General features: G+C 46.0%; 1 protein-coding gene across 1 annotated transcript in view; it reads right to left on the bottom strand.

Moving 5' to 3' along the window:
* Window positions 1–1,180: 1,180 nt before the first annotated feature.
* Window positions 1,181–13,105, bottom strand: part of LOC103559039 (nmrA-like family domain-containing protein 1) — a 33,577-nt gene continuing 21,652 nt past the window's right edge. The window contains exons 2-5 of the mRNA XM_008532356.2: window positions 11,955–12,193; window positions 9,897–10,146; window positions 6,761–6,951; window positions 1,181–2,411 (exon numbers count right to left, since the gene is read on the bottom strand). Of these exons, the coding sequence (XP_008530578.2) occupies window positions 2,232–2,411; window positions 6,761–6,951; window positions 9,897–10,146; window positions 11,955–12,193 (860 nt within the window). The 3' untranslated portion in view covers window positions 1,181–2,231. The remainder of the gene's footprint in view (window positions 2,412–6,760; window positions 6,952–9,896; window positions 10,147–11,954; window positions 12,194–13,105) is intronic.

Here is a 13,105-nt window from a genome sequence, read left to right as displayed (position 1 = left end):
TAGTCATTGGCCGAGGCAGGACTCACATCCGGCATTATCAGACTTCATACCTTGGGTTTCTAAGAACATTTCTAGAACCACAGAGAGATGTTTCCTTCTGCATCATTTCTGTTCCATCACCTCCAACCCATCCCCAAGATGGCAGAGGGTGGCTTCTTCACTGCAGGGTGTGCAGCCCCATTTGCACCTTCTGGGCTTCTCTCACCTCTGAGCAACTCCCGAGGGAAGATTTCTCTCCCTCAGCTTGGAGACGGTTGGAGGGAGAGGAGAAGCTGGGGGTGGCGTCCCTTGTCCACTGTCAACAAGTAATTAAGTGTTTGAGACTAACTTTCAGTCTTTCCTGTCGTTGGTTGTGTGAGATGGGGATGCAAACCAGGCCCCTAAAAGGCACAGTCTCATTTCAGATTGGCCACTGTAGAGTTTGCTTCTAAATCCAGAAAGGGTTCCTCATGCTGTCCAGGAACAATGGCGGGGCTGGCACAGAGCTACCCCCACCTTGCCTCAAAGGCTGAAAGAACCAACCTGGCACCCCAGTGAACACACAAGGGGTCAGGGGACCTGCTGGCCTGAAGACACTCTCCAGTTCGTGGATGCTGAGGTTTATTTAGGAAAAGGCAGCCATTCTTCCTGCCTGGTCTGCTTGGATGAGTAATAAACCACTTATTTTCAGTTTAGGGTTTTGGTTTTCTTTTCCCTTTTTACAAATTATCCAGACTTGTCTCTCAGAGTTGAGAGCTTGAGCTGCATCGAGTTGATTGCTCAGCGGATGAGGAGAGAGCACTGTGAAGAGGAGAGTGGTGCTCAAATGCACCGTGACTGTGATTTCTCCAAGAATCAGCATTTGTCTGCAATAACTTCAACCTCATTCATTCAACAAAGACTTACCTGGATGTCTTAAGAGACCAAAAAGGCTATGTTTGGAATTGCCAAGGTTCCTCCTATGAGGAAGATCCTAGGCCACTTTGTCCCCTCACACTGGCACCACCATCCCCTCTTTGCTCTTCTGCTCCCAGCGCTGTACACTGCCTGCCTCAGAGCAGTGGGGCCCACCTCCTGTCCAAGAAGTGGACAACCTCTCACCCTTCAGGTATCAGTGGCTGGTTCTTACCACTCTCCAACCTATGCACCTGTTTATTCCCCTTTTCCTATAATGATGTGATCAATTAACTCCACTCACTCATTTAGTCAATCAACATTTATTGATCACCTATCAGGGACCAGGCACCAGGATACAGAAGAGTGCAAGTCTCTCACAGCTAAGAGGAGCACAGTAAGTCAGACAATTACAACACGGTATGGAAACTGCTGAGTCAGAGACACACAAAGAAAGAGACAATGGGGCTCTCCGTCCCCTCCTCTTTCCACTTCTCCACCTTTAGCCAGCCCTTGCCTCAGCACCTGGCCTTCAGCCACTGCAGAGCCTCTGGGTTTCACTTGTAGCTACATGGTTACATGGCCCTCTTGCCCTGACATGACACAGACCCAACCACAATCTGTAATGAGCCATGGCGGCCTTTGGAGAGTGGACCACTCCAGCAAGAAAACAGGAGGGGAGAGAAGTCCACAAATGCATCATTGGTGCTGGTGCTAAAGACCAAGTTTGTGGAGTGGATAAAAGAAGGCTTGATGAATAACTGAGTGATGAGTCAATTGATGATGGAATGAACGAAGCAGAGAACAAACTTCCAACCTTGAAGCCAAACTGACTTTAGAGTTTCCAATACTTGTGCTGGTTCATTGAACACCACGTTCCCCAGAAAGTCCACTGCAAAGATTTTTACTTTAAGAAATTAAAATTACAGAAAAGTTCCCTGAGAATGTGGCAATGCACCCGAGGACACTGGAGCTGCCTAGTGGAGTTTCTGAGCCAGGGCTCAAGGTCACTTTCGCAGCTGAGTGGCCCCCCATCCATGTGAGGGAGGAAGCTCCAAGTTCCTCGGGCCAGAGCTTTCTGAGGTTGGCTTCTGGGGAGAGAGAGCTACGAAAGGTGACAGGTTTGGGGCTTCTCACTTAACAAACAGGTGCCCCACCCTCATCTCTAGCTGGAAAGTGACATGTGTGTCATGTCACCACCGCAGTGCTTCCTGCCGAAGAGACAATTGCCAGGAAGGCTCTGGGGTCACAAACCATTGCATTCGAACATGTTCTCATGTGAACGTAGAGGTTGTGCTGGAAGAGGACAAGGATCAGGGAGGAAGGAGGTTATGTGGTCAGGGGCCTGTTCGAACAGCTTAAACGCCCTTGAAGGCCCCCTTGTTCTCTGAGATAAACTGGCTGAAGCTTTTGACCTTGGGGTTTAGTCGGTGGGTGAGCTTGACATCACGGTCTGGCCTCGTTTGATAGAAACGACACATGTTGGCAATCTCCTTCCCTACAGGAATTCCCAGCTTCTCATACGCTTCCGGGGTCATCTTTTAAGAACAAGTGAAAACACAGGAAATGTTAGCACCCTCATTCAAAATAGTGTGAAAATAAATTATTCATCTCAGTGATGATACAGGTCCATAATTCTTTAGCCTAACTCCAAAACCTAAGGAACTCTGAAGATTTTTTCATAAATAATTTGGCAGCAAACTGACTTTTCAGAACTAATTTAATGGCATAATGTGGTCTGAACTCAAGTGAAGCTAGTTGTGGTCTTTAATTATCCCAGCTAGTGGAAACAGGCATCCATGTTCCGCAGAGAGATTGATGTGTTTGATTACAGGTTCCTGACCCAGCCCCTGCGGGGACGTTACCTACCACATGTAGCCAGAACCAATCCAAAGCTGAACGATTCTGGAAGCTGGGTGGTTTCTGGCCCTAAGCCTCGTGGACAAGGTACTATGGACCTGTGCCCCCTTCATCTGACCAGCTTTTACATACGTTTCCTCATGGGACTCCCTCAGCAGCCCTCTGACACATTCTACCCATCTGGCCTCCACACGGTGTCGAGGCTCCCTCACTCTGACAGGTCTCTCTATCCTTCCCTCCTGGCCGATGTCCCTTCCATCATCACTTCCCTCCTTGATTAGAAATGGGCATCTTTTTATCTTTAAAGAGTGGCACCTGAGCTAACATCTGTTGCTAAGCGGTTTTTTTTCTTCTTCTTCTCCCCAAAGGCCCCCAGTACATAGTTGTATATTCTAGTTATAGGTCTTTCTGGCTCTGCTCTGTGGGATGCTCCCTCAGCATGGCTTGATGAACGGTGTGAGCTCCACACCCAGAATTCAAACTGGCAAAACCCTGGGCCCCCGAAGCAGAGTGCATGAATTTAACCACTCAGCCATGGGGCCGGCCTCAGAAATGAGCATCTTGACTTCAACCATCGCAGCCTCTGCCAGGGCCAGACCCAAGCAAACGCTGCCCATCACACACCTACTGACCCACCTTCTGGCACCTTCCACAAAAGCCACCCCTTGAGTCCCTCTGACAAAAACTAGATCAATAGTTCCACCACCTGCATGAGCAAAGACAATTTCTAGCTATCAGATCCAGTGTAATCTGTCTTTAGCCCCCAGAGATAAACTCTAACCTCCCTTTTCCACTTGGCCTTAGAAAAATGTGACAGACACAAACAACTTATATAAAACGATGGTTATCATACACCATTTATAATAAGAAAGAATGAAGAACAACCTACATGTCCAAAAACAGGAATAGTAACAAAAATTGTGGTACATCTAAGAATACTATGTAGTTGTTAAAATTAACATTTTTGAAGAAATTTAACAAAACAGAAAATTCTCATAATAAGTGTTAAGTGAAAAAGCCAGATACAAACTGCTACATATAGTGTTATTTTACTTTGATAAAAATACATATATAATGCTGTAAAAAGATGAGAAGAAAATGTGCCAAATCTTAACAGTTGCTGTCTCTGATAGATGGCACTACATGATTTTTATTTTCTTTTTTAAACTTGTCTGAGTTTTCTACAATGAGCATTTGTGATTTTTGAAATTAGAAAACAATTTTAAATTCAAGTGTGGCTGGAAATACAAGACCTACGAGAGGATGGAGGGTGACTTCTAGAATGTCTGTCTCCTTGAATCTCTCTCCCATCCTGTCCTCTGATAACTGATATCCCTCAGGAAACACAGGGATTCTATTCTGCAGAATTTTGAAGGAAAGAGATTGGTTCTGTTGGGTCTCATTCTTTGAGAGAACCGTGTTCCTTTTGGGGCTGGACAGACAGTTTCAGCCAGACCGGGGTTCCTGCTGGGAGTTCGTTCTGGGGCGCGTGCGGTCACTGAATTAACAAACAGCCTCCTTCTGACCAGATGGGGGAGGCAGACCGTCAAGGCTGGAGCGCCACCTTGTGGCCTCTTGCTTCCTTCCTCAGAGTAGCATTTGCTTCAGAGTTTTTCCCCTCTAGAGGAGGGGCCAGCGTCCTTTCAACTTAGAGTAGCTACCAAGAACAGCACTAACCATTCTGTAGAACTCCCAGCGTCTAATGCCCTAGAACGTTTGAAGCCAAAGAAGTTGCTGCTGCATTGTGAAACAGCTAAGGATAGTCAGGGACCAGGTACATGATGGAGAGATGCTGGGATGGTCCTGAGTCATTCGAAACAATGTCCACCCGGTCCTCTGAGATGAACTCACACACACCACATGCCCCCACTCCCTCACCCTTCTCCCCTTCTTTCTTACAGAGTTCAAACCCCACAAGACAAAATGAATGTAAGACCCAAATGCAAGTGCCCTGGGAGAGGGGGCAATCTCTGAGAAGTAAATTTGCAGCCAGGTGCAAGTGACTTTGCAGAGCTTCTCCTAAGTCCATCTTCTGAGTGAGGGGCTGCCTTCTTGGGTTTGGGAGTAACCTCTTTTCTCCATGAAATTTTGTGTGGTTTTCAGTGAGATCCCCAGATGTGGTTTTGTGGTGGGATTGACCCCTATAATAGTTTTCAAAAAAAAGATCTCTCAGCCTCCACACAGCTCCACGGCCTGAGGCTGACTGGGGAATCCAGAAGCCCCTCACGACTGACTGGACCAACACTTACAGACAAAAACAAAAACCACCTTCTATCCCTGACTCTTGGAAACACTTTAGAACAGGGGTTGACAAATTTTTTTCTTGAAAGCCTAGATACAAATATTTTAGACGTTGCAGGCCATAGAGTGGTCTCTGTCACAACTACTCAACTGTATCATTGTCTCATGAAAACAGCCACAGACTTAACATAAACAGTGGCGTGGCTGAGTTCCAATAAATCTTGATTTATAAAAGCAGGCTTGAACCCTGTAGGAAGAAGGCACCTCTCCTCTGGAGAGATGTTAGGACTGGGTCGGACCTTGGAAATCATCCAAAGAAGACCCTCATTTCACAGATGGGACCACGGCAGACAGGAAAGGCAGAGCTGTATTAGTTACTGCCTGACAGTTGGAGAGAAGGGACGGGTCCTCCTTTCAGCCCTGATGCTGTCTCTCCGAGGCCACACAAACCTTCCTTCTCAGAAACCCTGTCCTCTTTCTCCTTCCTCTTATCAACACTTGCTTGGAGAGATGGCTGCTAGTGCTCAATCTCATCAGCTCCTTGCGCTTCTCTCTAAAAGGTCTGTCCTAACCACACTCTAGTCCAGGCCATTCCAGCCTGTTCAGTAATCGAGGGCTTACTATGTCCTAAACCCAGTGCCGGGCACCTCCCATATATATCTCATTTCATCCTCACGACAGTCCTATGAGGGGTATAATAATCTTTTTTAACATGAATAAACTGAGGCTGGAGAGCTTAAGTCACCTGCCAAGATTCCACAGATAGATAAGAGCAGGACCAGGGTTTGCTTGCTTCCCCAGACTGCCTCTGGTTCATTCATGTTGATTCCAGAATTCAGCTAGGCCAGCCCCCTCACTCTCTCTACCTATACACAGTCCTGCCCACCCTCAAGAAACACCTCAAGGCTGCTTCTTCCATGAAGCCTTCTCCTACCCTTCTCTGGTCACCTATAGCAGTGTAGACAACACAATTAAGCACCTACAGTGTGCTGGGTTGTACTGATCTCTGTGTGCATTAACTCTTTCTCCTCAACTCTGTTGTACACTCCGCAAAGATAGCACTAGGTATGTAATAGATTCCTGATATATATCACATGCCAAAAACTATGCTAAGACCTCTAACTGTATTCTAATTTTCACAAGAACAGCCCATGGTAGATGCTATCGTCCCACTTTACAAGTGAGGAGGCTGAAGTTCAGAGTGGGTGAGCGCCTTGCCCACCCCCAGGGAGCTCTGGCTGACTGGAGTGAGCAGCAATGAGTGCTCATGAGAGGAGAGTTGGGATGGTGTATATGAAAACATTGTACCTCGGTCTTCAGATTCTAAAGTTCTTTTTTAAAGTTTTTTCCTCCCCAAAGTCCCAGTACATAGTTGTAAGTCCTTCTGGTTCTTCTATGTGGGATGCTGTCACAGAATGGCTTGATGAGTGATGCGTAAGTCCATGCCCAGGATCCAATCTGGCAAACTCTGGGCCACCAAAGGAGCACACAAACTTTACCACTATGCCACTGGGCTGGCGCCTGATTCTAACTTCTTTCCACCCAAAAGTAATTTTACCTTAACAAGCTGATTAACATGAAGCCAAAGAAATAAAACCATAAGGGTGGGATTCAGATGCACTCACAGATGCAGATAGATTTGTAGAATTGGAATCTTCTTCAATGTCTTCTGAGCCTAAGCTCAACCCTGCCTCAATATGTCTAAAGTCTGCCAGAATTTGTACATTAGTGGGATGTGACCCTAAGTGGCCTCTTGTGATCACACTTATGTCTCCTAAGAACTCACCTTTGCATCTCGGATATCTTTCCCCAAAACCTTGGACAAAACATCAGCATATTGCTGTATGGTTAGCGCTTCTGCACTGAGACCCACGGCCTTGCCAACAAACTCCTCTGGAGAATTAAAAATACTACAGACGACTGCTCCAACATCAGCAACAGAGATCCCATCCATCGGGACGTCCCCCATGGGTATTGCTAGTGAAAAAAAAAAAGATAAAAATTATTGATTACATCACATACCAGTAGGTCCCACCAATCCTGAACTAATCAACTACTTAAATGAAAGGGATGGGAACACAATGTACCACTGAGTGGCCACAGTCTTTGCACAGTTGTAAAATTTTGTTTGAGAAAACACCATAATGCCCATGTTTTGATTTAAAAACAAAACAGAAAGAAAGAGCAGCTATTTACTAAGCATCTCTCTGTGCCAAGTATGATTAATCGTCTCTCTGACCCAGACATCTCTGCTGAATTCCAGACTCATATGTCTAGTTGCCTACTCAACATTCTTGCTTGACCATTCAATAGACGTTTTAAACTCAATGCACCCCAAAATGAATTCCTATACCCCACCCTCAACCTGTTCCCCCAACATATTTTCCCATCTTAGTTACGGCAACTCTGTCACTCCAGTTTCCCAAGTCAACAATCTTGGAGGCACCATGATACCTCTCTCACCCTCCGTATTCTATCTTTCCTGAAGCACTATTCACACTGTGTCCAGAATCTGACCATTTCTCAACAACTGCACTGCTACCACCCTAGTCCGAGCCACCATCATCTTTGACTTGGATTATTGCAAGATTGGTCTCCTTGTTTCCACTCTTGCCCTTCTATAGTCTGTTTTCAACACAGAAGTCAGAGTGATTCTGTAAAAACTAAAGTCAGCTTATGTCATCTCTGCCCATATTCTCCAATGGTTCTCTGTGTCTCTGAGAGAAAAAGCCAGTGGCTCAGAGGACCAGGCCCTCTGTTAGCTCTGCCCTCACCTGTTACTTCTCCTCCCACCCAACTTGCTCTCTTCCTGACACATTGGCTGTTCTCTCTGCCCAAAACTCTTTTCCCCTCATTACCCACAAAGCCCACTACCGACCTCCATCAGAAGGTGCTCGGATGTCACCTTCTCCAAGAGGCCCCCGATTGCCTTGTTGTAGTTTCACACCCCACCTCCTCACTGCTGGCACTCCTTGTATCCCTCACTTTGCCCTGTTTACTATGGCACTCATCACCTTCTAACATACAAGGTTTTTCCTTATCTCTTTGTCTATTATCTATCTCCTCCACCAGAATATGAGCTTCTTGAGGGCAGAGCTTTGCCTGTTTTGAGCTGTTTATTACTGATTCCCCAGTAAGTGACTGGCACATAGCAGTCCCTCAATGAATAGTCCCTCAATGAATCAATGAATAGACCAACAAACACATTGTCTGGTTTAATCCTCAAAACAGCCTTGAGACATAGGAATATCAGGTGCTTTCCGAGGTTACTCAGCCAGCAAGCAGCAGAAATGGGTTCAAACCCTCATCCATTACTCCCAAGCCTGTGAGCCTCCTACAGTGTGACACGGCCTCTTATAGATACCCAGAATGCACACATCCTGGGGCTTGAATGCAGTGTGGACATGATCTAGCCCCAGCACTCAGTTTTTACATGAAGAAACTAAGTCTTCTGACTTACCCAGTGCCTCACAGCTAGAAAGCAACAGGCCAGGACAAGAATCAAGGGCTCTGAATTGCCATCCAGTATTAGAGTGACTTCAGGCTTAGCAGCCAGGGACTAAATATCATTCTGTCTTTTGCAGCAAAATTAGTTTCCTGCCTGAATTTCTTGTTAGGCAAAATGTCTGCTCATTCCTCACATTACATTATACTTGTATTTTATGTGTGTAAAGCAGTTGGAGCTTTTGGAAGAACCCAGAGTCAAGTGTGTTCTGACTTTGAGGTTTGTTTTTATTTGAGGGTTGAGCTTCTTGGGCTGAGTTTAAAGGAGCTATGGGACAGTGGTAAAGAATGTGGTTCTGGGGACAGACGGTCTGGGTTCAAGTCCCAAGTCTGCCTTCTTAGTGATCTTGGGAAAGTTTATCTGTCCCTCACTTTGCTCATCTGTAAGAGCTGGGCACCCAGTAAGTGCTCCGTAAATGTGAGCTATTCCTGTAGTGGAAGATGAGGCTCAGGGATACCTGAAGCCGAGTTCCACAGACTTTGGGGCCCCAACTGGGACTGGGTCCCAGCAGAACGTTAAGGCACCACCTCTTCATCCAGGGCCAATCTAGTCCTCAGATTATCACGTCCTAGCTCAGGACCCAGGAAATGTCAGGTGAGCCAGTTTCTGAAACCTGGCAGAAGCACAGGAAGAAAGAGGGTTCAAGAGATGGATCCCATTCACACATGTATCTGGTCATTTGTTGAACCATTACCCAAGGCGTCCGTGAGGGATCGCACGTGCTCCGGGCTGTAACTCAGATCCACTTTGACTGCCACTACTTATCCCCTGGATGAGTCTGAATTTTGTGCCACAGATGAAGGACTGAATTGCCATTGATAACCCCATATTCCCTCCACTCCATATAGCCACCTAGGACTATGGGCAAAGAAAATGTCCCCAAAGAGTAGGGGAATGCTGGCCGGTGGACTGGCAGCATCGGAATTACCAGGAGTCCTTGTTAAAACTACTGTCTTCCAACCAGAACAATGGAAGGCAGGCAGGCTGGGAACCTGTCCCAGGGAGTCAGGGACCCTCTAGGGATTCCGACCATGGGACCCACATCAAGAGCAGAATGTTTTCCCTGTTGCCTCAAAGGTCAGATGGATCAGCTAGAACTAAAAGTCATCTTGTCCAACTTTCTGATCAGACATAAGGAAACTGAGGCTTGAGGTCACATAGCTAACTACTGTACTGATATAAAGAGCTGTCAGTACGTTAAGACTGGAAATGTAACCCTTCTGTTTCCAGGCCCAGACCCACTTTTCTGTTAGGTCTGGGACAATGTGGTAACCCTTTCAGCACTTTGCACAGAGCTAAGCACATAGTAGGTGCTCAAATGATAGTGTCCACTGAAGAAAGGAGGGAGGGAAAAAGGGTGGAGGGGAAGGCAGGACAGCAGGTGTCTGGTTAACTCTCACGGCAACTTTCCATTTACCCAAGGTGTAGTAATCTCCATCAGAGGCTTTCACGGGCTTCCACGTGGTGAGGAAGTTTTCAAAGTAAGCTGCCACGCGGACGCTGGTCATGGGAACACCAATGGACCAGAAATACTCCTCCACCTCTCCCTTTGCATCAAAGTGCGGCACCTCCAGCTTGCCGCCGCTCAGGCGCTTCACGTTCTCCAGGCCGCTGAACACCACGTGCTTCACACCCAGGCGCTTGGCAGCATCTGCCACCAGCTTCCCCTAAGGGACAAAGGCAAAATCTTTATATGGACGGCTGGATTTGCATATAGACTAGAGGGCAGGTGCTTGGGGCCTCTCCACACCCTCCTTCTCTTATTGTCCTCCTTGGAGAGGGAGCTCTTGCAGCATCAAAATATATTCAAGTTATCCTAGGAGAGCCCACAAGTGTGAGTGAGCAGAGGCTCCACTATGTCAAAACACTGAACCGCATCAGCAGCTGAGAGGCAGCCTGGTGGGAACAGTCAGGGACATTCGCTCCTTCCTCCAGGCTGTCAGTATCCTTGTGATCAACTGCCACGTTTATATATATATGAGGCTCAGGGATACCTGAGAAAGAAGTATATAGTAATGTTTTCTGATAATGGACCATATCTGGACACCATTGGGATATTGAGGGCGTAATGGAGGGATATATACATACCCTCCATATGCATATATGTGTAATACATTATATATACACACAAACTCACATATATATACATATATTCTTTTTTGTGTTTTTAGTTCCAAATTTCGAAAAGCACCTTCATCTCTCTCTCTCTCTCTCTCTTTCCTTTCTTCTTTCTTTTCACTGTTTCCTTCTTTCTTTTCCTTACAAATCTCACGTACCAGGCAGAGAAGACCTAAATTAATCTGGTTTAGTAGATACAGAAAGTGACGCTGAGAAATGACTTGGACCCGTAGGTTTCAGAGTGAGTGAATATCAGAATTAGAACCAGAGTTCCTAAAACAAGCCCTTCCTCTCACTAAAAAACCAGCTGTAAGCGATATAATTAATTTAACAGACATTCCTGAAACAGTTCAATCCTGCTCCTAATTTTGTGAATGGTGCCATTTCTGCTAGAGGCTGATCCCATCCATTACATTTGGTAAATTTAATCTGCATGTTTTGTCTAATTTATACATATACTTGATTTTCATATAGTAGTGTCCTGGAGGAAAGAAATCAATTTTATAATGACAAAGAAGGTCCCTGGGCCCCGTGCAATAACTGCTCTCCAGAGATCACTTTCATCTCTTTTACCTGCTGCTTTATTTCTAAAGAACTTGTTTCCACTGATAATTGATTGTTTCAGTTGAAGATAGAATCCACCACATTCCTACTATGAACGATGAGCCCTCATCTTTAGCACTCTCTCTCAATTTCTCCTTCTCTCTCTCTGACTCTCACACACACAGAGCCCACCACCGCCATCACCATCACACGTCTACACCGTTCTCTTTTTTCCATCTTCCCAACATCATACCTTTGGGCTAGATCAACAATGAGCGCTTACACACAGCTGAAGCTGAGCCACGTGACATTCTATGGTTACATTTACTTTTTCTACAAACTGTCCTTTTCCCTGGAGTTAATCATTGTGGGTTTATTTGCTTGTCCGTTTAGTTCTTTTCTATGTAGCCATTACTAATTCATCCCAAAATTCTCTGTCAGAATGTACATACACTCACTACATTTTTCTTCTTCCCGTTTCTCTCTCACAGTAACCTCGATTTGTGGGGTGTGCTTGCTGCCCCCTCTCATATGTCATCTATAAACAAATGGTCAGAATCAGAGAATCTAATCACTGGCTCCATTACACGGTCACCTCAAATATCCAGGGTCTTGAGATTGGGACAAGTGCCACATAACACTGACTTCACAATCAAAGACACCTCTAACAAGTGCAAGTCCATACACTTCATAAATTCTCGAGAGATGCTGTGGAGTGAGGCTTATATTTTTGCCCAGACTGAAGCCGAGCCCCTTCCAGGAAGGACAGAGTAGCCAGGCAGGGTGAGAGGAAGGGCTCGAAGGTGGTTCTCACCTGACATACTTCCTTTTCTTTGCTGAAATGCTCCCAGAAGTTGGTCACCAGGAAGGCCCCATAGGTACCCTTCAAGGCCGCTTCCACGGATGCTTCATCATCTAGGTCCCCTTTGATCACCTCGATGCCCAGGTCCCGGAGCGCCTGCGCCTTTGGTTTAGTCACATCCCTCGTCAGTGCTCTCACGGCAAACTTTTTGCTCTCCAAAATGGCCCTGGCCACAGAGCCACCCTGAGCTCCTGCAGGATTGGAGAAGAACAAATACAGGAAGGATCAGAACAATGTTCACTGAAAGAAGTTGGTCGGGAAGTCCCGTTATTCAGAGGAGAGCTGCTGGAGTAACCACTTCAGGAGGTATCCCCACGGCTTGCAACAGTGGCTTTCAAACTAGGTTTCTCCAAGCCTCTTCAGAGGTACCTTTGCAGAATCCATGGGGTAGACGAAGAATGGGAGAGACTGAAGGCAAGGAGGAGGCCAAGTGAACAGGGTGCCAGACCATCCACCCAAGATTCAACTGGGCAATTCTACTTTTATTTCATTATAGATTTTACTTTGAGGTTCTTTGGACAATTTTATTTTCAAAGGAGGTTCACGTGCTTTTTTTTTTTTTTTTTTGCAGGGGAAGATTCACCCTTCACTAACATCTGTTGCCAATCTTCCTCTTTTGTTTTCCTCCTCCTCAAAGCCGCAGTGCATATTTGGGTATCACTGTAAGTTCTGCCAGTTCTTCTATGTGAGCCGCTGCCACAACATGGTGATTGATGGACAAATGGTGTGGTTCTGCACCTGGGAACCAAACCTGGGCCACCAAAGTGGAGCCCACAAAACTTTAACAGCTAGGCCATCAGGGCTGGGTCTCATATGCTATATTTTTTTAAAAGGTTAAAATTTGCAGAAGTTTCTTTTTATGGCATTAAAAGACATTCATGATATGATCAATACTTGCCAGTTTTATCCACTCTATAAACATTTACTGAATGCCCTGTGATATATGCCAGGTACTGTGCTGAGTTACTGACATTTAGGATCCTCCATCAAATTGGTTGGATACCTGTCCTGAATATTTTTTGTGTGTCTCTAGACCCACCTCACATTCTCCATCCTGCTGAGTGCCCTGGGAGGCTGACCAGTATGGACTCCATCAATGGGCT

Source organism: Equus przewalskii, chromosome 18, assembly GCF_037783145.1.
Source record: "Equus przewalskii isolate Varuska chromosome 18, EquPr2, whole genome shotgun sequence".
Classification (NCBI taxonomy): Eukaryota; Metazoa; Chordata; class Mammalia; order Perissodactyla; family Equidae; genus Equus; species Equus przewalskii.
The sequence above is the reverse complement of the archived record's forward strand: the minus strand, read 5'-3'. Positions and strand labels throughout refer to the sequence as shown.